At 32.4% G+C, this 26,625-nt stretch overlaps 1 protein-coding gene across 1 annotated transcript; it reads right to left on the reverse strand.

Moving 5' to 3' along the window:
• Positions 1–3,093: 3,093 nt before the first annotated feature.
• On the reverse strand, positions 3,094–5,016 carry LOC116009727 (CBS domain-containing protein CBSX5-like). Its single transcript, XM_031248850.1, has 3 exons — positions 4,616–5,016; positions 3,984–4,235; positions 3,094–3,856 (listed from the first exon to the last, which is right to left on the reverse strand). Exons 1-3 carry the CDS (start codon positions 4,960–4,962, stop codon positions 3,277–3,279), a joined length of 1,179 nt encoding a protein of 392 aa, XP_031104710.1. The 5' UTR covers positions 4,963–5,016; the 3' UTR covers positions 3,094–3,276.
• Between the last annotated feature and the right edge of the window lie 21,609 nt (positions 5,017–26,625).

Raw genomic sequence — 26,625 nt, forward strand, 5'->3', positions numbered from 1 at the left:
CCCATCACATTGTCGTCTCCAAATCAACATCACTCTATACCAAACAAAGGGACGGTGCATATATGTCACTTCTCAAATCTATACTTAAATTACCGCTAATGTTACAAGACTATTGTGATTAATTAGCTTAGTTAAGCTGAAGATAAGCCACTAATCCATAGCTCTCAGCTCTGCAAACAGATGATATAATTAATGGCATGCTGAGGAGCACGTACGAACTTAATTAATTACTGCTAATTTTACGGGTTAATGGCAAAGTATGCTAATTAAGGAGCGTGTAAGAGTTCAATTTATGCGTCTATGTTCATGACTAGTTTGATTTTTTAAAGAAAATGAAGGGCTCATTTTCTGCATGTGGTTTAAACTTTAAAGTATCCTTAGCTTGCTTAATTATTTTTGTCTAATTTGGAAATTGCCAGCATTAGAGTTTTAGACATGTCTAACTACTTAATGCACATATCTATTGATAGGTGGTACACCTTTGAACCATTCCATATATTGTGCCTTGAGATAATGTACCCAGTATACACTATCTCAAGATCCCTAAAACATACACATAATGACAAAAGATCACCCCTTATTTCACTGAAGAAAGTCATGCCACCAGGTAAGCATATTTCACGGAATAAACTTATTAAATCACGAGGAACCAATAATGCAACTTCGTCGTAATAGTGGAAACTTTATGATGATTTGTATATATCTAGCCATAGTTGATATCTCACCACAAGGGCCCTTCACGCTGCCCGCAGAACATCTGAGAGAATGTAAATCACGGTAACTTAATCGCTCAACAGACATGACCAAATGCTAGTGCATACAAGAGATGTGTCCACTTTAGGCATAATACTATACTCACACTGTCGTTGTCGAGTTTCAAACTTTGATCTCTTCTTCCAAATACGTCCTACTGAACTAGTGAGCTAAGCCTTACAGGCACGTTATAGTATATTCTAATTACAGGAGTTGTGGGATGACCGTTTTGCTTAGAAGTCAACGTGTCATCACAGATAATCAGTTAAATCCGAAATGAATATGTAAGTTACCTAATCAGACTAAATCACTTATTGAGTACAGTTAGTCATATACTTACATCATGATCACTGTATTAATATAGAAAATATTACACTTTTGTCCCTAAATTATAACGTAATTGTAGAATTCGTTCTAAGTGTTTGTGATACGCACTTTTCGTCCCTAAGTTATCATTAACGTTGTACTTTTCATTCCTTTACTAATAAAACATTAGAGACGAAATTTTTAATTTTATTATAACTTATGGATAAAAAGTGAGCATGGAAGGACGAAAAGTGCAATGCCGATGATAACCTAGGGATGAAAAGTGAGCATGACCAACACTTAGTGACGAATTCTACAATTACCCTATAACTTAGAGACAAAATATGCAATTATCCCTTAGAATATACTATATTATACTTTTGCCCTTTTTTTTTTTGTCTTACTTACTATTCATTGGTCAAACTAACTTTTTCTGCTTTGTTTATTTTTTTTTTTTTTGTATTCTTTACTTATTTTTAAATTTGATTTTTGTGTGTTTAATAGCACTTTTAGATTAGTTTCTAAATATATAAATTTTGTATACTAAACCCTAAACTTAATATTATGAAAAATAAGATTAAAAATAACTGAACATGTCACATAAAATGGGACGGATGGAGTATTATATTGAAAATTCTTACGACAAGTACATTCCTTTTTATCCACAGAGCATTTATTGTTGAAGCTACCGGCCTATCACTGACTCGAAGAAAGTCTTGTTCATGCATTGTTCAAGCTAGCAGCCTACCAATGAATGGAAGAAAAAGACTCCAAAGCATGGAAGTCCGCAGAGTCCATAAAGTGCAGTGTGCAGTGAACTGTGGAAGCAAAAAGGTTAGCAGCATGGGTGACTGAACAACCTCATCCACACATTTACCTCGTAACAGGAAAGTTCAATTGTGAGTACGGAAACGAAGGAATGTCCCTTTCAGTACAAGGACGACGACATTTATGATTTATCGCACGATCATATCGAAAAGAAAAGTATTCAGAAATAAAGGCAAACACAACTTGCGTTAGTCCATCATATTGTCTTTCATATCATAGGTTAACTGTCATTAGCAAGGTTAAAAAGATGGTAATTAATAATGATCGTTACGCTTTCAGTCCAGCAAGACACCATTCAAGGACAAGATTAGTGACGACCCGGCCTATCCGATAATCCTATCCTAAGTAATATAATAAGTAATAGAAGAAGCGCTTTTTAGCACTTTTTTTAGTTTTAGGATCCATGTTTTATTTTAAAATGTAAACTTTACTAATCTTTTTAAGTTTAATTACGCGTTTAGTTTGTTTCTTATGTACAAATAATGGTCCCACCTTCAACTAATACCATCCTTAATTATTCACCAAAACAAATTTCTTATCCAAAAAAGACAAAGTCTGTTGCTCCAAATTAAAGGCCTCATACCCTGCCAGATAAGATGGTGGAAGGATAAATCACTATGATTTAGCGGCGGGGATATCTTTGACTTCACCGGCCAAATTCTGTTATTCCAAAGATATCCTCGATCGCAACGCCATGATTATTGCTTTGAGGAAGATTCACTAATTCTTACCGGGGTTTTGGCCCCTCTTGCGCACCAAAAAAGAAAAAGTATATATGATTTAGCTACATCTTTCAGACCAAAATAAATTTCTATATTATGCATAAATGGTCAAACTTGAATCATATTAACTCTAATCTATAATATTTTAATGTATAAGTTAAAGTCATCAGACTTATAGACATTTCTGACCTACTATGATTAATTGCATGAAGTTATGTTATATTGTAAAAAAATTAATACAGAAGCTTTGATATAGGTAACAACGATACGGTCTTCATATAACTATACCCCAAAGCAAAATTTTAATTTTCTTCATATAACTATACCCCAAATGCAAAATTTTAATTTTCTTCCTAAACTTCACCGAGGTACACCTAGGTAACCAATTGAGTTGTTCGGGCCGCAAAACTTTAATTATTAAGAGGAATAGAAGATGTTGGTTTTGGAGGATGATGAAGAATATTAAAGTTCAAAAAGCATTTAGTTTTGTTCCGTTTAGGAATTACGGCATATATCATGGTCGATTAAGGAAAACTAGAATGTCACAATTAACTCACAAGTAGTATCCATACAATGGAGGTTTAGATGGTTGCCTCATATTCACAAAGGAAATTCGTTGATATGAATACTACAACATTATTATTCTCGAACTCTGATCCGATGTTGCTTAGATCATGGACAGCATGTAATCACGAAAAACCTCAAGCATCTTAGCAAACGTGACGATTCCGACCACAGCATCGTCGTCTTCGATGACCCAAACGTAGTTAACGCGATGCGCGATGGCCTGAATCATCACGGCCACCAGAGAACTGCCAGCGTGGCACACCGTAGCCTCTGATCGGCTAACCATCCGGGCCGAATAGCTCCCGGACCGACCGAGCCGGCCTAACCTCGACTGATGATTCGTTGTCGGGGACGGCAATTCCTCGTCGGACGAGGATGATGAGTTGAAGGATGAACTGATACAGAATTCCTCCAACATTCCCTCCAGATTCCTCTCCTTCAACCTGGCTTTCACCGCCCTCACGATGTCCTCCGGCGGGCCGCCGCAGTCGATGTACGCCATGAGGTCGCCGGCGGAGAGCGTGGCGATCGCCGCCGCCACCGTCTCGTCGCAGCAGGCGAGCGTGAACGGAGAGATCTCTCCGATCAGAACGCCGTCGTCGTCCACGATGGCCACCGACGTCTGATCCGCCAGGGAGAGCGAGATGGCTTCCACGGCAGCCGACGCCGGAGAGTGGTACCTGAGCAGGTTTATAAAGCTATGGGTTAGACTAACTAATCTGTTAGATTCAATCTGATTTGATCCATGTGCATTATAATTATAGTCGAATTAAGTGACCCTAATCCAATATTAAATTATAACAGTACCCGATTGCTAAGAATTCGTCGCTGATGATTCCCAGAGAGTGGATAGAGACTGTGGAAAGCGAGGAGAAAAGGCCGATTGAGCTCAGAAGATATCTCATAACATCTTCATGTGTCAACCAACAGAATTCCTGGCCGTTATGAACGGTGGTTGAAGACGGCTTCTGCAGCAATTTCCTCCGTGAAATTCTGGTCTCTATAGGGACCACAAGATTCTGAGCACCTTGGAGAATCAAATCAATGGCTTCCAGTAAACTGCAAACAAAACAGGGCACCCTCAATTTCAATCATTTTCCACTAAAAAAAGAAAGAGAAACCCATTATAGTGAAGATATCAAAAATCGAATCTTTCTCCATTTGGACATAATTATGGACCCAACATAGCAAAAAGGCATTAAATTTAGCAAACTTGGAAAAGTAAGTGAAAAAACAGAGAGGATATCAAATCCCCAGATCTGCAAGCTTTAAAGTTAACGAAGCTAGATTAAGCAATAAAAGATTGGGGCTTTTGATAATTGAGATAAATTCTTATTATGAAGAAGACGACAGAGAAGAAAACAATATAATTATAACCGCAGTGAAAATGGTGGGACAGATGGAATTGAGAAATCCCAGAAGGGAATATCTGTTGTTACCTTGAAGAGGGTTCCACGTGCCTAACCAGGCCTTGAGATTTTGACAGCAAAACAGTGAGAGGAGCTTTGAGAGCGGAAGAGGGAGAAGAAAGATTCTCTTCCCTGCAAAGATAACAAATCACATCCACCATGCAGATTTTCCCAATGCAGAGGCAATCAACATCGCCATTGAAGCTGCTGTTCCTGGATTTGGAGTGATCGCAGTTCCACACGCTTATGGAGATGCCTTCCGAGGTTCTGAGAACCGACAAGGCGTCGCCGACGGTGGCGGAGACGGAGAGGGACCTCAGCGGCGGCTTGCCCAGGCACAGCTCGGAAACTTCATGAGCCAACAACAAATCTGCCATGCAAGTTCAAAAAAAATCTGGGATTGAGAAGAAAGAAGGAGAAGAGAGGAAAGAAGTTAGTGTATTATTGGTGAAGTACAAGTGTTATTTATAAGGTGAAGAACACAAAGTTGGTACCAATAATATACAGTAAGGACTCCAACAACAAACTACCCCACACTCTTCATCACATGGGCCGCCTCCAAATTTTGTACACTAATACCGACCAACATTTTATCTCCACGGACAATTTTTGATATACTCAAATTAGAAACATCAATAGACTGCTTTCATTAATCAACTTAATTAGCGCAAATGACTAGGTATGCACTCTCTTCTAAAAATTAATATAATCAATACTTTTATCTTTTAATTAGGACAACTTAGTGCCAAAATAGATTAATCTAGGTATGATATGAATTTAAAAATAGATTATTTTCATTAGCAATCAAATTTGTAACGTTGTAATTACTACAATTTATTAGACTAATTTGTTTTCCATTTTTGTTTGAATCCTAACATTATTAGCACTTACTGCCTCTGTCTCTATAAATTTTTCTCCTCAATATACCCCAAAAGTTTGCATGGTTTCATAAAAATACAATAATATTTATAATTTCACTACAAAAGAAAATATATTACATATATTATGAGCATTAAAATTATTATTATTATTATTATTATTATTATTATTATTATTATTATTATTATTATTATTATTATGCAAAGTAAGATTCAAATCAAAAAAATATTATGGATGAAATACAAATGATCAGTAAGACAGTAACATGATGTTAACCTATAATAATGAGTCAAAATGATTCAATTGCATTTTTTTTATAAGTTTAAATGTTGTATTTGGAGCTTTCTTGTAGTTTGAGGGTCTAATTTTACTTTTTGAAATAATTGATGGGTTAATTTGACCCTTGTATTAGAAATAGTCAATGCATGCATTATGTATAAAGAAGAAATATAAAATTACAATGAATTCGTAAGTGTATAAAAATGTACTTACCATGTAATTTATTATATTTCATGATGTTATTTAATTTTATGATGTTATAAAGAAAATATAGAAGGCCAAATTGCATGGGTTTTGAACCATGGGAGTGGGTAGCAATTTAGGGTGGATTCATTTGATTGCTATTGAGCCTATTTCTTACCTAGCCTTGTGTACCCATACAAGAGTGGAATTACTAGAATGATAGAATATTGTAGATGACAAGAGTAATACCAATTATCTTAGTACCATATCATAACATATAAGATTAACTTGTATTTGGGGTAGAGCTAATAGGTTGCTTAGGTTATTAATGAGCTAACTTGTATGCTATAGGAATAGTGAATCTTGTCTTTTTAGTACACTTGAGTATATAATAATATAATGTGAGTAATACCGAGTATATTATATTAGCACAATTTCACTAATCTTCACATGAGAAATTAAACTTGCATTATACATTAGTTTACTATGCATTGTAATATTGAATTTAATAGGATCTCCACTTTTGTTGATTGAACTAGCTTAATTAGCTTCATAGGAACTCATTCAAACTAGTGTTTAGCTTTTCATTTCCTGTAATTTTGAAACTCTAAGGCTATCCTCAACCTTGTCAATGTATTCCTTAGCTTTCTAATCTATATGGCAAGAGAGAGATTTATTATTATTATTATTATTTAATGCCAAGTGTACGGCAAAAGGAGAGAGAAATTGTTAAATTAGCAAGATGGGAGAGAATGAGCTAAAAGTTGCAAAAGCTGCTTAAAAGATGTGCCGGTCACCTTTTGATTTGTTTTTTATTTTTGTATTTTTAATAATATTATATTATTGTATTTATAATATAATATGAAAGTGAGACTCATTTTTTAAAGTGATAGATGTTTGCATGTATGTAGAACAAATAGCTTAGTAGAGAATTTACAAATTTGATGATATGGAAGTGAAACCCATTTTAAAAAGTCAGAGAAAATTGTTGGGTTAAGGATAGCCTAAGGTACTCATCATGATGAGGTTATAAATTTAGCTTACTTCTAATGTTTTATAATCCAACCAAGCTCGTCGAGTTGTGATAATTACATGATTCTATGTTCAATTTTCAGTGGAACAACTTGTGATGATTTAATTTCTTTGTCGTATAGGGTCACAAGACGAAGAAAAGTCCCACGAATTATTTACATTCAAGATACACAATACAATTTCAGTACTTATGTTGTTATTTTAGTACGCACTTTCTCCAAATTTTCCTTTTTTCACCATTAGTTATGTTAGTTTCTTCATCCTGTACGCAATTAGTACGGAGTACAAATTATAAGTTACAAAATATATAATTGTGTTTCAGTATTTGAATTATATTTTATAAATGTGCATAATGCAATAATAAAAGTTAATTGGTGAAAAGTTAGGGTAAAAAAATTAAATGTAATAAGCATAAATTGTTTTCCAAAATGCCAAAATGTCAAATTAATTAAATAATATCAGGGACATTATATTGAGTATACAGAGAACCAAGTCACGCACATGTATTGCATCTGGAAGCATCAAAGGTGATACACATGATATAGCAATTAACACCCAATCTCAATATACCTATAATATGATAAGAACAAAAAAAGAAAAACTCGTGGCACTACCAAGGCTTCAACACGAATGGCCTCGATTATTGTTTAAAACTAAGCGGCAAATACAAAATACAAATAAATAAATAAATGATAAAATTATATAGTTGGTCATTGAATTATATTTTAGCTATAAATTTATTATTTTAGTTATTTTCGAGTCTATTTTTGGTCCCTTAGAATCTTAGATATTCACGAAGTGATGATTTTATTTATTTATTTATTTATTGTTAATTGTGGATAAAAAATATTTAAATAATGGGATAAGCATAGAAATTTGACTTCATCTTTTTCTCACTAAATGAGATTCAAGTATTTTACAGGGTTTATTTGACAAATTTCAAACGTATATATTGTACTTTTACTTTTGTTTATCACTAGGTTAGAGTTTGATATTTTCTCAAATTAATTTATTAGAACACATCAACCTGGTTTGGTAAAGCTTATTTTAAATTATAAATAAGTTATAAGTTTTGTTGGATAAAACATAAAAATTTTAAAATAATAATTTATTTTAAAATATTACTATAAGATATATATTGGATTTTATTTTTTTCTTTTTTTTATACTTATTAATTTACAAAAATAACAATACTCAAAAAAAAATTCAAAAATAAAACCATTTAGCATTTATTAATCAAAACCATAAATCTGATTATATTATTCAATGGTTTTTTTTTATAACACTTATCAGCTTATTCAATGGCTAATTTTATCAAACACTTTAATTTTAATCAGCAAGATTTTTCAAAAAAAAATTGGTTAGATTATTAAAAAAAATCAGTTAGATTATTAGCTACTAGTTTTTCAGTTTTTAGACATTAGCTTTTCAATTAGGTGTGCAAAACCAAGCCACAAAAGAATGTACGTCTCATAAAAATTCATGTGTACTTCTATCATTTAATTATATATTGTATTGATACTAACAAAAGGTTAATGAAAAGTACCAAAATTACCACTTCTAACTAACTAATGAGGGACAACTAAAATTAATACAACAATAATTGAGAGACTAACACAATAAAATGTATATATCATAACCAAATATATCATTTTCTCATAAATAAACAAATAATAAACTATAAACAACATAACACTACCTGACTGTAGCATCAAGAACTTTGACACAATCCTCTAACAACCAAGAAGAGAGAAGAATATAACACACAACATTCTCTACTCTTCTACGATGCCTAATGACAACACATATTTCTAAAAAAATCTACAATTCTGTTATGCTCTGGATATACATAACTCACATGAACTTCCCCTCTTGACACATGTTTCTTTTGCATTCCTCCACCACACGACCAATGTTGTAAAAAAGCCTATCAACCAATTAACCCCCAACCAACCAAATCTCGAATGAAACATCCACCACAACTCGTTGCAATTTTGTAAATTGTAACAAATAATAATGTTCAGCTTGCAAGCTTCTTCAATTCATTCTACCGTATTTCACCAATATCTCACATTAAATTGGTCTGCCGGCATATAGTATCATCCCATGGTGAAGCGCTTTTGCAAACTCTTCATGCTGTTAAATCTTACTACCATTATTTCACCACCTCTACAGACTACAACTATCAGATTGTCACAGTGATAAGAATGATTCACTTTTTATTCTCTTATTTTTCAGCAATCCTTCATCAACTGTTGATCTACTCAGATAGATGAATCAAATCAATTTTTATTTGTAAAAATATATTCTCACTTTAACCTCTCCTATACAATTGCTTGTACAGATACAGCGACGCTGAATTTAGTCATTTAGACGGGGGATGGGGACGTATTAAAAGTACGGTATACAAGTAATATTAATGTTGTAGCCTTGCGGGTCCCATGTTTTGTTGGATCATTAAAGAGAAAATCGTGGGACCCTGCCACGCAGCATGTTTTGGCCTTGGGTTGGACAGATGAAAAGATTTTTCTTCAGAGCTTTATTTACATTTTAAATTTTAAAAATTAATTATAGTATTTGTAATGTTTTAGTCTTTTAGATATGCTATTTTTGTAGGCCAATAAAACTTGCGGGCATTTGGAAAATAAACAATTTAAAATCAAAATCAACAACAACAATAACAGGGAAAAATTATGAGGAAAGAAATGGAAATAAAATGGCAGGAAAGATCGAAAACGGGTTAACTCTTTTTTTTTTTTTTTTTTCTTTCATTTTCAATTCTTAAAGGTTAAATTTTAACAATCATTTCCTTTTTCTAGTGTATGGATTCAATTGAAATGTGAACAATTATATTTTTTTCAAAAATCTTTAACATAATTTTTAATGGTTTAATTTGTATTACTCTAATAATTATAATTTTAAAAAATATTAGCCCAAGAATCTTGCTTAACTTGGTCATATACGAAAACTACTTGGAAGATAAATCTTACTTTTTTACTACTATTCAATCAACATATGTATAAAATACTTGTCTAACTACATTGTAACAGAGTCAATAGTACTAAAAAAAGTAGTATTCTAATTTATTAGGAAAGCATATTATAATATACTGTAACTTATTTCCTTTATTATGTTATGGCTTGTATGTAAGTAGGGTGTTTCATTTCCCATTTATGACAAGACGATGGCGGTTACTAACTTATAAATTTGCGCCCTTAGCTAGTTCCAGTTGTGTTCAAACGATCTTTATTGCAATCTAATGATTACAAGCAACCATGTCTAAAAATAAAAGTTAACACGTACTTACCAATATATAATTTTCGTTGGTAAATTCATAACTAAATTTCAAAAATAATACCAAAAAATAAGACCAACTTCCATTGCTAAATTAATTAACAAGCCATCCCCCCTGAGTACCAACACAAACTAATTAAATTAACCTATCAATCAGTAATAACCTTTTTACAAATACTAAAGATTGAAAACATCGTAGGACATATACGGAGTAAAATAAGTTTTGGGTAATAAATTATGACTTCACTTGTGACTTACGTGACGAGAGAGCAGCAAGCTAAGCTAAGGAACGTGCATTATACATGTGATAAGCAGTGGAATATATCTTTATCACTCCGTACCTACCATACATTAAAGTTTTCAATTCTTAAAATTCGATCCGACAAAGCCTCGCAATCGTCAGCAGTCGTATTCCCAAGCATCTAGACTCTTCCCATCGCATTTCATATACGTATAATAAACATCGATCTATGTCTTAAACCTGTATCATATTATATAGTTAATATTTTTAATTATAATTTAACTTGGTAACCCACTATTGAGATCTAAACTTTCTGTATATGACAACTCTGCCGCAATAATGCATACAGTGATACAGATCACCATCCCCCGGTCCAAATGAAATATGGAAATGAGAGAATATCAGACCAGGCCGGCATGCAGCTTTATATAAACAATCTCTTTATTATTTATATATTGGTGAAATGTTGCTTTACGTTTCTAATAAGAAAAGTTTTTTTTTTCTTGTTTTAATTTTTATTTCAATAAGAAAAGTTGTTAAAGAACAGAAAAGGCAATAGGACAGGGGATTTGCAAAAAGCATATATATATATATATATATATATATATATATATATATATATATATATATCATAGGGTGCTTGGAATAGTATATAATGTAAACAGTAGATGTGCATGCAACTTAATTATTAATTTAAGTTTTTAATTGAAATAGAACATATTCTAATTAAATTCGTGCAAAATATTAATGTTTGAATTTTACGTGACATATATATACATGTGAGGGGTGTTTTCACCACTTGCTGTAATCATTAAAAGTGAGACGTGAGGGGGATGAGAACGTGTAGTCCCATGTATGTACAAAATAGCAAGAAAATTGATCAATTCATTGTCAACAGCTTGAAATTTATTTTTTTTTTTTGTGGAAATATTTTTCTTTTATTTTTCACAATATAATTTTTATTCTTTTCACCTCTACATGACATGACATGCGTGAGAGCGTGTACAAACAAAAAAAGGCAATAGACTACTCCCATTGATAATCAGACTGGTAATATTGTGGTTATTAAGTTAACAATCTGATCAAGTTGTCCAAATGTTTATTCTTGTGATATATTGTTGTTGTTCTTATCAAAGACGGGTGGGTTAATTTCGCTTTTTCTTTTGTGGGGTCGGGGGTTTCTTCTTATTCTAAAATATAAGCTGAGTTTGCTTACCTTATTCTTCTTCATTACGATAGTTTTAACATGAAAGTCAACACATTTCTGTTTTGGGTTTCATTTGTTTATTGTTACACATTATATGGTAGAAATATATTCAATATGATCTTAGGGATTATGTACATATTCTTAGAGATTTATTTCCTATACTTACCTTAGTTAGTATTGTATAGTCTTGTATAAATAGGGGTTATGCCTTTGATTAATATATGAAATATGGAGTTCTCCATTCAACATTTATATTTTGATGAAATCAAGGTCAGAGAGATAGACCGAGTAATACAATTGTAAATACACGAAATGATGAGAAAGCATTTGTGTAACTAATGGTTGAGAAGTCTCACTCTAAACTTGTTTTCAACGACATAAATTTAGAAGCGCGTTCATAGCTAGGCCAGGTTCAAGATATAATTCTACAAAGCTGAAAACATGGATGATATAATAATAATAATAATAATAATAATAATAATAACTCAGCAAAGCTGAAAACCTTAATTAAAAAAAAAAAAGAAAAGAAAAGAAAAAAGAAGAAAAAAGAGAAGAAGGAGAAGAAATGGTTATGCCTAAGACGCGTGAATCTGGCCACCGAATATTGACAAATTTAATTAAGGACGTAAACATCAATGTCCCTGAGCTAGCTAGCTACGATATGACAACAAATTAAATAATTAAGATATATGGTAGGTGTTTAAAAAAAAAAAAAAAAAGAAAGATATATGGTAGGTGAAATTGCATATAACGTATCATTTGTTTAAACAAATGGGAAATGGACTTTATCTATCATTATTATCAATCTTAATGAAATGGGCAAATTATTCTATGGGTATGAGCATGGCTCTACCTTGCAATGTGAGTCCGAGTCAAAAAACATAAATACATGTTAAATATTCACAATTTATATATTAAATATTTACAATTTATATATTGAATGTTCACAATTAAAATTGTGAACATTCAGTATGTACCTTGCGGCAAATTATTACATGGACCATGGTCCACACAGCTGTGTGGACCAAAAATAGAAAGTACACTGAAGGTACATTATTTTTGTACTGTAGGTATATTATTTGATAGTATATATCAAATAATGTACCATAAAATTCTTAATTACCAAACTTCATTAACCAATTATTTTTATGAGGTTATTTTGTTATTTAAAATCAACATTCATGGTTAAAACTTCATTCTCTTCATGTGAATGTCATTTTTTTAGCTGTAAAAATTTATTCTAAATGACAAAATTAAACTCATATATTAATGGAGTTTAACAATTATATAACAATAGGAACTAAAAGTGCAACATTATAAAAAATTAAGAGAGACTTACATGGATCAAATTTTGAAAAGTGACAAAATTCAATGGCCAGAAGTGTCATTTTCCTCATATAAAATTCTTTATCATTTTTACTTGATTATAATTATAAGTAAACTTGCTCAAAATTAAGTCTCAAAATAATTACTCACAAATTTTCCAACAATTATTACTAGGTGTAGGAATGCAGTGAGAGTTGGAAATGGAATATTCAAACACACCTTGCAAAATCTCTAGCTAGATTCAATTTACATTTACTCTCAATCCTTACTTTAATTATAATCTGACAGATACTAATAATCTTTTTTTTTATGTGAATTCCATTATAAGTGTCTATGTTAAAATAACAAGCTTTGATCCGACCCGACTCGTCTCACAAACAATGATCCGTGAGACGGTCTCACACAAGTGTGACCCTAAAATTTTAATTATAAGAGTAAAAATTAAGAGTAATGAATAAGAATACATATAGTATTTTCCTTCCAAATTACAACCTTCTTATTTCACAAGTGATGTCAATGATAGTATAATTGGGATGAGAAAAACATATATAACATAATGTTTTTTGCAGGGAAACGTACAAGGAAATAAGGCAAATCTTAACCCAGCAAGTTTATCACTTGCTAAGTGAAGTGCACTGGTAACAAAATAATTATTTTTTAATTTCTTTTATTGTCACTAGGGTGAAAGCTTGCTAATTTAGCAAGCTTTCAACTCACTATTTTTATTTGGCAGCAAAAGTGCTTTTCTAATATATATTTTATTGATATTATATGTATTTATTTATTGAAAAATATATGAGTTTATTATTGTGATGTGAAGGTGAGACCGTTTTTTATAGTGAGAGAGTATTGAAGGGATATAGAGAAAATAGTGAAGTAATTTCAAACCCAATGGGGTAGCTTAAGTGGCAAGCTAGTGAACTCTCTGTGTGGGAAAGAATTTGAAGAGAACCCGGGTCGAAGTAATTTCAAATTTAATTTACTGATGTGAATGTATAATTTACTTTTAAAAGTGAGATATACTTGTAAGGATAATCTAAACTTATCAGCATTGCTTTACATGCCTAGATTATTTACCAACAGACAAACTAACATGGTATTATAATATAGTATTATAGTGTGGTGAACTAATTATTACCACCTGATCCATGTACGAAGGCTCACGATTTACACTCAGCTAGATCAGGTTAGGTCCAACCTATAGCTAATAACCAACACATTCAATTTACCTAGCTAGGTGGCAATATATAACTTCATCCCGAGGTTTTGTTACCACTAACGTTGCTAGAAACAGGCATTGCCTTTCAATACCAATACCTCGTACGTACTTTCATAACATAGGATATAATGTGCGATAGGGTGGATCAACTCCATCCCAATCAATCATTCGTCACTGTGATTTAATTTGAAATATAGCCAAGTACAATAAATGACTATAGTTATTTTAACGTGTGAGATCGTGATATTTGAGAGTAAAACTAGATATAATTTAATATTTAAAAATATATGTTTTTCAAAAGTACATATATGCATGATTATTCATAATTTAGATTTTTTACTACAATTATATTATTTGGCACGTTAGAAAATATAAAAATGATGATTGGGTAGTGTTTGGAATTGGATAAGTAATATGGACCCTTGGAGTTAAGAAGACGATCAAACACTGAAACACCTCAACCGATTCATCCATTACAAACCAATACACAAGTTTGTACAAATTTGAGCATTTTTAGGGACATTATATATAATTAGGGTTCCTTTCATAAGATTGTTATTTCATGATTCTACAAATTTGAGCATTTTTTTTTATAATCTAGACAATAATTGTGTAGTCGAGACATTTTACTACATACAATGTTAACAAAACATGATATATATAAGCTTTGATCAAATAATTTTTAAAATATTTTCAATCAAGATAAAGATTTGAGACACAAAAAAAATATATATATATATATATATATATATATATATATATATATATATATATATATATATATATATATATATATATATATATAATAAATTTTGTCCTACCTCAAACCGCAAGAGTTATAATTTTCCTAGTTTCTTGTCAATATTTGTCTAATTAGTGATATTGGCCTCTTACTCAACCAAAAAGCCAGCTCTTTTGGTCCAAATTGTTAGCTAAGGGTTGGAAGATATTTTTTAAAGCGAGACGGACAGAGACATATGTAATAAAATAGGAAGGAAAAGTGCAAGTAGTAGTGTTTTTATTTGACTAATTAATAATGCAAATGCTTTGTCCAAAGACATGTTGCACCTATTACTTGACTAATAATAAATCTTAATTTAGACCGTACCATATGCATGTGAGAATCTTGTGTTCCAATGAGCTAGCTAGTTCTATATTTTATAATATGGTTTCGGTGTACATTATTGTCCTTGCGTCGTACAAGAAAACAATATTTACATCAACATTATTCAAGTGCCAAGAATGCTAAAAGAAAATTGTAAGTAGTTAGCTATTCAATTTATGCTTTTCATGAGTTAATTTTAAGAATGATCCATTAACTATATATTGATATTTATTAATTTTTATTCCTGACTTTCAATTGGACCGGACTATTGATAATCTTTTATCAATTTTCATTATCGACTTTCAATTTGACCATAAATGACCTATTATTGCTTATTGATTTTGTTCAAAATTCAGTCATCCAATTAAATATTCATTTAATAAGCATTAAATTTAAGAGTAATAATGTACAATTTTGATTATTCATATTCTTACTAATGAAGAACTCAATATATTAGGTTTATGAACCCAATTTGCTCATCTCAACAAAAAGCCAATTTTAACATTATTATTACTCCGTATTAAATTTAATGTTTATTAGTCAAAGAACCATTAAATATCCAGTTAAATGGATATTTAACTGGATGATCAAATTTGGAACAAAATCAATAGTCAAAAAACCATTTATAATCAAACTGAAAGTCGATCGAGGACAAAAATTGATAAATGTCAATAGTCAATCTATCTTTTATGATCCAATTGAAAACCATGGATAAAAATTGTTAATACCAATAGTTAATGGACCATTCTTAGAATTAACTCCGCTTTCATCAAATGCATTACAATTTTACGCACGATCGCACCTTCACATTTAAAGTTCTGTTGTATACTTTTATAATTTTTGAAATTTACTTTTGAGTTGTACTTGTATGTATATCATAAATTCACTTTGTAACATTCAGTAGTGTATTTTAAAGTTTGCACGTTCACATCTTAATGGAAAGGAGGAAAAATTAAATTAGAATAATTTATGCCAAATAATTTTAACTAATATCTAGAAACAGTCCCTATTGGAAATTTATATATTTATTAATATATGCAAATTGTCAATAGTTATATATTGGTTGAGATGAGTGACGTTGGAATCAAATGAAAATGAATGCAATTATTTAATTAAAAGTAAAATCATACATTCAAAAACTAAAATAATTAAAATAATTTTAAATTAAACTTGCTGCTTGCAGTATAATTCGTGCTCAAGTAGCTCAACTGCTCATTGAATTGAGAAACAAAAAAATATTTAAAATAGGAATATGGCATTACCGCCCCCATATTTATACAAAATAACAATTTTAATCACTAAATTTTTAGGTAAATATTATTAACCTTCTAACTTTTTATCAATTACAACATTATCTATATATTAACTAACAGACTCCCTGCTCTTGCAAGGACAACTGGTTCTTCATTTATCTTTGGTTCGTGAGTCTCTTCCCACCTGCTTGTATTTTAGGCTTACTCAGTACTTAATTTACGGTTGTTCTTTGGTTTTAAAAAAACTAACAGATCAGACTCCCTTGTTAGGAAAAAAAATTAATAGACTACTTTTGTATAATGTAAATATGATAGACTTAAACAGTTATATTACTGTTACCGAGAAATTAAAATAGTTTATTTTATAAAAAAAAATGAAAAATTAATACGGAGTAATATTTATGTGAATCATTGATGGATTAAAGTTAGAGTCGGTAGTACTAAAGAAAAAGATTATTTTGAATTTTTTTCTTTTCGACAAGCGTAATTTTGGGGTGTCGGTTGGGTTGCATGGTAGTGTTTGTGGAGCTTATATGGAAGTGTGTATAGGGATAAGAAAAAAGGAGAAGGAGAAGACAAGACGGCGAAAAAAGACAAAGAAGATAAGAGGGCGGGAATCAGAAAAGGGATGGAAGCGCACATGGAAGATTCAGAACATACATACATACGGACAGCAGAAGCAGAATGAATGATTGGCGCCGTGATATGAGCTGTCAACCAAACTCCGTACTTCTCACATGTGACAGATAAGTACACCACAGGGCTCAGATTCCTTTTTTTTTTTTTTTTTTTTTTTTTTAATTATTCATTTGATAAACAACGTTGAACCATAAAACTGTGTGCTCATTAAAACATGATTTAAGACTATGATATGAACACTTACTTCTCTTATATAAGCAATTCCATTTTTACCTTCAATTATCCTTATACCGTATTACTTTTACTACATGTAAATATATATTTATAAAGTTGAGATTGTAATATCGTCTTGTATCCTTCTTATAAAAAATTACACGCACCTTGACCCAAAGAGAGAATAATAAAAGAATTATTTTAATTTGCTTTAAATGTAGATATGTTTTAATTCAAGTGGTTGGGATGGTTTTATATAATACTTCTATAACATATAATGGATTAATGGTTTGCAATTGTTTGAATGTGTTGAATATTTATATTCTATTTATTTTATATTCACTGAATATTATAACATGCATATGCGAATATACAAATTTGGATATTCTCTACATATTAACTTCACCTTGACCATAACCTTGTGAATGATAAATTAATTTGGTCACCACAACTCTACTATTAGTGGTCATCTATTAAAATCATTATTGTAAAATAATTATAAGAGAAAATTTCACTTTTCGTCATATAACTATTGCGGTATTGTTAATTGGAGTCCACGGGTTTTAAAATTGTCAATTTAAATTCATAACTATTCAATTTTTTTTCAATTTCTTTTCAATTTCAGTCCCTTCGGACAGTTTTAAAACTTGTAGACTCCAATTAACAATAATATCCTAATAGTAATAAGACCAAAAATGAAATTCTCTCTATTTACAATATTATTTTAAGTTTACCATTACAAGCAATAATTATGGTACAATTAGCTATTATTGCAATATTTTCATTTGTATTTTATAAAAAGATGCAATAGTAGTAAATATGATAAATGTCAAGTAGCGAATATTATATATTGTCTTTTTGTAGGACAATGTTGCATTTTTGGTTTATTATGGTATTTAATAGATAAATTAAATCAGTAGGTAATGTGTTCAGAATAATCAAGTATAAATTTCCTCACCCAAAAAAAAAATAAAAAAAAATCAAGTATAAATTGACTAGGGAAAATGAGACTTTTTTTTCTCCTAAATTATATTCTTATAGCATTTTTTCCCTGAAACCATATTAGTCTCCTTAATTATTTTAAAAGTGAAAATTTCTTTTTAATTAAGTGGACATTTTTACCCTTATTTTAAATATGTATTTCATTTTTTATTTTTTTTGAGAAATTTCATTTATTTTTTTTCTAACAAATTATTGTTTATACGTAAGAATCAGAATAAATGCAAAAAATTACCAAACATCATTTCTAAATATTCTAATTATAATTTTGATCTAATGCTAGTAACATGAATATTATACTAATAATTGATTAACATAAATAAATTATTTATATTTAAGTCTTAATTTTGTTACTAATGTTAAAATTATAATTATACTCCGTAATACTCTTCTTCTGTATTCTTTTTCCCCCATTCCTTCAATTCCATGGATACTTAACAGATTGTGCTATGAACCCAACACATACAATGGGCTTTGCAAGGCCCATAACAAACATATTCAATAGTTATATGATGGATTAAAGGTTTTTTTTTTTCTAATTTAAATTTATTTTTATTTTTTACAAATAAAATTAATTTATAAAAAATATATCATTAATATTTTTTAATTGAAATCTTTTAATTGACATCAATATTAATACTTCTTTTTACAATTTTTTTAAAATAAATATTACAAGTGCATAAATGCATTACTTTAGACATTACCAAAAATAGAAAAACTGAAAAGGGTGAAAAAAAAAAAGAAAAAAAAAAGAAAAAGAAAGAGCTGAAAGCCTGAAATGAGGGAAGAAAGCAAAAAGAATGGGAAAAAACGAAGGCTGAAAACCTGGGGAAAAAGCGGGGAAGGAAAGCTAAAATTGTGGAAAAAGAAATGAGAAAAGAAAAAAAAAAAAGTAGAGAACTCATTAACGTGGTTCTCCAAATTTTAGAAATTGATCTCGATTTTCTAACTTGGACAAATGGCAATAAACATGTTCTCAATTTCTTTAATTTCCTTTTTTTTTTTCTTCTCTTTTCAATTTTCTATTTCTATAGAAAAATGACATATTCCGTTAATTGTTTTTTTTTTTCAAGAAAAAAGAATAAACGCTCACATTTTTCTAGTAGGTAAATACCTTTTGTTTTTTAAAAAAAAATGACATATTCCGTTAATTCTATATAAACACTCGATGGGCCAAGACATATAAAGATTAATTTTTTACATTTTATATTCATTCGATCGGCTATATGTTGGCCCGTCAAGTGACTATCCCGAGGTCACGAACTAACATACATCATTAAATTTCATTTGTTTGCCACAATTAGTTCCCAATTTAAAGTTTTATTAGTTAACCCTTTAATAAAAATGGTTAACATGTAATTTTGTCACTCAATCCTTTTTGTCCAGCGTGCAATTTCTTTCCATCTCATGCAAATTATTTTAATTGAATAATAAATTACATGTTAACCATCTTTATTAATAAAAAATTTAAATGAAAGATTAATGGTAGAAAACAAATGAGTTAATACCTTCAATGGTCCTCCGAGTATTAGCGATTTACCAGCTGTGGTCCTTCGACTTTTAAACGACCACGCGTCGTTCTCCATGTTTTTAAAAATAACCACCCGTGATCCTCCCGTTAGATTTGCTGTCAAATGAGCGTTAATTATGAGGGCAAACCTGTCATTTCAGCTATATTGCATGTGGTTATCTTCTCCCTTTTAGCTTCTCCATCTCTAGCCAAAGCCACCACCGACGATGACGATTAAGACCTCAATTTCCTCGGATCCGACGACGATGGCGCAGCGAAGCACACTCACCATCGGATCCTCACCACTTCGGAAGCGACGACGAACCTGAGGATGACAATGAAGACTTCGAGAACCTAGTGGAGTTCTACGCACCCTGATGCGGGCACTGTAAGGCTCTCACACCTGAGTAGGCTGTCGCTGCGATTGAACTGAAAACAGAAAATGAGCTCTCAGTATGCCATCGCTGCTATTGAACTGAAAACAGAGAATGAGCTCTCAGTATGCCGTCGCTGCGATTAAACTGAAAATAGAGAATGAGCTTGCCGAGAACTATGAGGTCAAGGATTTTCCTACTATTTTCTTCTTGGTTGACGGTGAGCAACTGAGCATAAACCTTATAATGGCCAAAGAACCAAGTAAGTCTTTCCCTCAGAGTCCCACACGTTCCTATTTCACTGAAATGATAATTGAAACAATACAAAAAGAACTTTACTACTTGTTGAAGACCTAAAATGCCATTTGTAACAGCCCATGCAAAAAAGAAATAATGATGGTCTACGTCTTCTTCATTTCCTAATAGCATTTTGTCAATAAAGCATTGCTTTCTTCCCCCTTGCTCTTCTTGTTTTTCTTTATCATCCACGGTTCGTTTATTTCTGTTGTTTGGGATCAAACGTCGACATTTTCATCAAGGGAGTCATCCAGAGGAAAGCATGTGTCTTTACCACCAGTGTTCCAGAGAAAACGAGCATAATAAGCTGCATAGAAGGAACTAGTAGGCTCAGCATTTATGGCTGCCTGGTATGTAGGTCTCTTCTGCAGCACCCAAAGGTCCTTTCTAGCTTGCCAAAGGAAAGTTGCATATTTGTTAAATGCCTCAGCATCCTTAGGCTCCACGTTTTGCAGCTCTTTTGAAGTATTCCTCTGCTCTGTTTACAAGCACATATAACCAAAGGTCAACAACCATCTTTTGGGACCAAGAAAACATAGGAAGAAATCAAGACTCAAGACCTAGCCTATACTTGCTGTACGTCCATCTCATTATTTACATGTTTTATTATTTACACACAATGCTAAATAGTAGTACCATTCAAGATAAGAAAACATGTCTTGAGCATACCGGCCTGTCATAGTCTTGACCTGCTAGATCAAAATTCTATTCTTGGAAACTAAGCCATTGCCAGTCGCGACCATGAGGGCTCTAAAACAGCCGAGGTGGATCATGAGGCGGACGGGCGAATTTGGTGTCTATAATTTTGACTGGTTTTTGAGTTAATAGAGGTGAAATGACAGGTTTGCCCTCACACTTAACGCCTATTTGACAGCAAATCTAACGGAGGACCACGGGTGGTTATTTTTAAAAACATAGAGGACGACACGTGGTCGTTAAAAAGTCGAGGGATCGCAGCCGGTAAATCGCTAATACTTGAAGGACCATTGGAGGTATTAACTCAAAACAAATGAAAGTCAATGATGTAACAAATTAAAATTAAAAAAGTATGACCAAGTCAAAATTACATTGATTAACTAACTTTAGCTATTTGACCAAGTCAAATGCTAAAATGACTTATCTGCCAAAATTTGATTTGATTAACTAACTTTAGCTATTTGACTTACCAAGTCAAATGCTAAAATGAGTGTTTGGTAAGGCTGCTTGACTTATTGATGTCAATAAGTTTAAAATGAAAAAGTTACTTTGAGTAGCTTATTCATATCAGTTTATTGTTTTCTTGTTTTAAAAATATAATTTACCTTTAATAGTTGTTGGTTATTGTATTTTTTTTTTAATGTTTATTCAAATTTACATTTTTAATATCATCAAAATCCTCCTAGAGTTCGATATCTAAATTGACTATTGGCCCATGATATCCTTAAATTGACATATAACAAAGGAAAAAAAATCCTTATATGTATCGTAACTCGAGTTACGATATTACATCCTTTGATTTTTACGATATTTCTAATGTGTTTGAAATATGAGTTAAGATATATATGTGTGTTGATTTTTTATTTTTTTTTTGTTATTTGTCAATTCTAACGGTAAAATAATAGAATTTTTAATGGAAAGTTAATTTGGATTATGGAGTGTGTTTATTTGTCTATTTTGATATTTGTTCCTTAATATATTATGAATGGTTAGTTTAGCTCCTAAAAGTTGTTGTCTGCAAGATATATTGTTGATGTGTGTGATTAAGGGCCTAAAATTACATGCTTATGTGTTATGTTGTGTTTCGATGAAAATCAATCATAGCTAGAACGTTCTTGCCACACACCTATAGATTTTTGCGTTACGAGAGTAAGTGTAAAAACGTTTTTACACTGCGTGAGTAGGTATGATTTAGGGATTAGCTAGTCTTTAGATTGCTTAGTGCAATCTCTCATAACTTGTAGGATTAACTTGCGTCTAGGTAAGATAATTGCTTAGGGTTTTGCTTGTAAACTACTAGAATATATAGCAAGCTTGAGGGTTAGTACACTCGGGTACATCACGAGAGTGGAACCGGAAACTTTAGTGCAATTCCTTCATTCGCAAGAGGTAAAACAACATTTCTACCTTAGTTTGGCTCAATATAGACATTAGACCGACCCCTATCTTTTACCTTTGTTGCATCTTCTATATCTCTCTTCATTTGTTGCATTTAGTTTAAATTTATTTAGTTTTAAGTTGTTTCACAAAAATCAATCGAGTTAATGCTTAGCACCACATTCCTATGGACCGACACCTCAGAATACTCCTAGGGTAAATTTAGTTGATCTTGTGTTATAACCTCGTAATTCATGAATGTCTCATGCAGTGCGGCATTTCTCGACCAAGTCTACACCTCGTTGCGACATTTCTTGCCCAAGTCCGCACCTCGTTGCGGCATTATTTCTCGGCCATGTTCGCACATCGTTGCGGCATTTATGTTTGGATTCAAGTTTTGATTGGCTTCTTTATATATTTATGTTGGTTTTATGACTTCTGGGTAGTCAAAGGCAGGCCAACACTACCTGTTGGAATAGCGAGAATATAGGAAATATGTAGGAAAAATATGTGGAGAGAATATATGTATTGTATTGCTCCGAATTGCTTCCTCTTCTCCAGGTGTGGAGGGTCTATTTATACATATTTTGGGTCTAGAGCCCTACAAGGAATAAGAATCCTGGACCGCTCCATATTGGGAGTCCCTGTTACATTATAACTAATAAGCCCTAATCTTGCTAATATTACAAGTGCTAAGTCCAATCCTTATCGAACTCTTCTGTAGCTTTGTGTTGAGGGTCCTTCTTGGGCTTTCTTGATCCAATTGCTTTCTTGGGCCGGTACATGTAGTCCAGGCCTAGTGTATTATCCATCATCTAGTCCCCCACTTTCTTGAGACTTTGTGGATATGAAGTCTCTAGAAAGTATACTTGCTCTCTTGGGCCGGTCCATGTTGCCCAGGCCTAGTGTATTATCTATCATCCAGTCCTCCACTTTCCTCCACTTTCTTGGGATTTTGTGAATACAAAGTCTCGGGAAAGTATAATTGTGCTTTTTTGTTTTTCTTGGGATTTTGTGAATACAAAGTCTCGGGAAAGTATAATTGTGCTTTTTTTGTTTCGATCAATCTGTAAATATATTTTTTTTTTCATTGCCTAGTGAGTATGCGTTTCTTCCACACATTTTTTTTTCATTGCCTAGTGAGTATGCGTTTCTTCCACACAGTGGTGGGAATACGAGTCTGCCACTGGCTAATGGGTATATGTCTTCCACTCGGTGGTGGGTACAAGTCTTTCATTGCCTAGTGAGTATGCGTTTTCTTCCACACGGTGGTGGAATACGAGTCTGCCACTGGCCAATAGGTATATGTCTTCCACTCGGTGGTGGGTATATGTCTTTCATTGCCTAGTGAGTATGCGTTTCTTCCACACGGTGGTGGGAATATGAGTCTGCCACTAGCCAATAGGTATATGTCTTCCACTCGGTGGTGGGTATATGTCTTCCATTGCCTAGTGAGTATGCGTTTCTTCCACACGGTGGTGGGAATACGAGTCTGCCACTGGCCAATAGGTATATGTCTTCCACTCGGTGGTGGGTACAAGTCTTTCATTGCCTAGTGAGTATGCGTTTCTTCCACACGGTGGTGGGAATATGAGTCTGCCACTAGCCAATAGGTATATGTCTTCCACTCGGTGGTGGGTATATGTCTTCCATTGCCTAGTGAGTATGCGTTTCTTCCACACGGTGGTGGGAATACGAGTCTGCCACTGGCCAATAGGTATATGTCTTCCACTCGGTGGTGGGTATATGTCTTCCATTGCCTAGTGAGTATGCGTTTCTTCCACACGGTGGTGGGAATACGAGTCTGCCACTGGCTAATGGGTATATGTCTTCCACACGGTTGTGAGTATAAGTCTTCCATTGCCTAGTGAGTATGCGTTTCTTCCACACGGTGGTGGGAATACGAGTCTGCCACTGGCTAATGGGTATATGTCTTCCACTCGGTGGTGTGTATATGTCTTCCACTCGGTGGTAGGTTATATGTCTTCCATTGCCTAGTGAGTATGCGTTTCTTCCACACGGTGGTGGGAATACGAGTCTGCCACTGGCTAATGGGTATATGTCTTCCACTCGGTGGTGGGTATATGTCTTCCATTGCCTAGTGAGTATGCGTTTCTTCCACACGGTGGTGGGAATACGAGTCTGCCACTGGCTAATGGGTATATGTCTTCCACTCGGTGGTGGGTATATGTCTTCCATTGCCTAGTGAGTATGTGTTTCTTAGCAATAGGAGTACATAGTGAGTATGTGTTTCTTAGCAATAGGAGTACACACGTAATATTCGATTCCAGAAACCAACCAAATCAACTTATATGTGATCAAGCCTTAATTTATATTTTTTTTGATAATAATCTCAAGACTAATTCATTGAATCATAAGCGGAAACGTTTACAAGAAGGATTAATGGAATGGACAAGCATTCCTTACAGTCAGACATAGAAACAAATTTTCTAACAATGTTATCGAAAACTTGAATCGCAGACTGTTTCACAAATTTGAAGCTGAAGTCGACAGGAGCACTCCAAGCTTCTTTACTGTCAATAGTAATTTGGTCAAACATAACGAAGGCATACTCTAGTTCAAAAGTCTTAATTTATATGTTGTTCTCTTATAACATATAATACATGATTAAACAAATCTTAATTTATATGTCATTCTCTTATAACATATAATACATGATTAATAGTGGCATACCATATACTATATAAATCATGCAACAACAAGTTATATATACATTGAATACAAAATAATACGTACATAACAGCAGGTACATGGCTTGAATCAATATATATAATAGTACGTACATTTATAACATATATGTTATTAATTCCACAAGTATAATATACATATATATTATGCATATATAGACAGTATGTATGTACACGCATGACATATATGTTTGTTAATTGAATTTGATTTCACAAAACATTCAAGTCAATTTATATATACAAACAGTACGTACATACATGGATCATGGATTCCAACATTAACATACAGTACGGACAAAATATATGCACTTCAACATAGCAATGTTTAATTCCAACATTAATGTACAGTACATATGTATAAATTCATAACCAACGAAACATAAGCATGCGATTTTGATTTTATTGATTCCAAATCATCAACGATCACAAACCAAATCTTACGGCAGTGATAATAAATTAAACCTTATAAAAAATCCCCAAATATCATGAACCCTAATTTTAGTGATTAATCAATTTATAAGCATGCTCTTATACCGAATGTTAATTAATACCTTTATGCGCTTATAACTTGAATGCGGGAGCACAATTAACAATGAATCACATGTAAATCAACTCAATCAAGTGTCAACTAAACAATATTCATGATCATGGATCCTTAATTAAAACAAGAATAAGGATAAAGGCTTACTTGGTTTCGTGTAATCTCTAACTTGAATAACCAATAATGCTTCACCTCTCTAATTTGTATGTCTTAATTACCTCCTTAATTACCTCCTGATGATATGGGGACCACGTCACTAGGAAAGTCGGAACCAGTGCAGGTCCGAATGATTTGAATTGAGGATCGATGGTGAAAAGTAGAGATCACGAGACTATTTGTATCGATTCCCACGGACGGCGCCAATGTTGGTTTTATGACTTCTGTTGGAATAGCGAGAATATAGGAAATATGTAGGAAAAATATGTGGAGAAAATATAGGTATTGTATTGCTCCGAATTGCTTCCTCTTCTCCAGGTGTGGAGGGTCTATTTATACATATTTTGGGTCTAGAGCCCTAGAAGGAATAAGAATCCTGGACCGCTCCATATTGGGAGTCCCTGTTACATTATAACTAATAAGCCCTAATCTTGCTAATATTACAAGTGCTAAGTCCAATCCTTATCGAACTCTTTTGTAGCTTTGTGTTGAGGGTCCTTCTTGGGCTTTCT

The sequence above is a fragment of the Ipomoea triloba genome, chromosome 2 (genome assembly GCF_003576645.1).
Source record: "Ipomoea triloba cultivar NCNSP0323 chromosome 2, ASM357664v1".
NCBI classification, from domain to species: domain Eukaryota; kingdom Viridiplantae; phylum Streptophyta; class Magnoliopsida; order Solanales; family Convolvulaceae; genus Ipomoea; species Ipomoea triloba.

What these genes read in the sequence shown, in the direction of transcription:
- LOC116009727 (XM_031248850.1), bottom strand. Translation starts at nt 4,962, where the DNA reads ATGGCAGATTTGTTGTTGGCTCATGAAGTTTCCGAGCTGTGCCTGGGC. An exon ending in CACGTGGAACCCTCTTCAAG is followed by an intron (nt 4,236 to 4,615) that starts GTAACAACAGAT and finishes TTTTGTTTGCAG; the next exon opens with TTTACTGGAAGCCATTGATT. An exon ending in GACGAATTCTTAGCAATCGG is followed by an intron (nt 3,857 to 3,983) that starts GTACTGTTATAA and finishes AAACCTGCTCAG; the next exon opens with GTACCACTCTCCGGCGTCGG.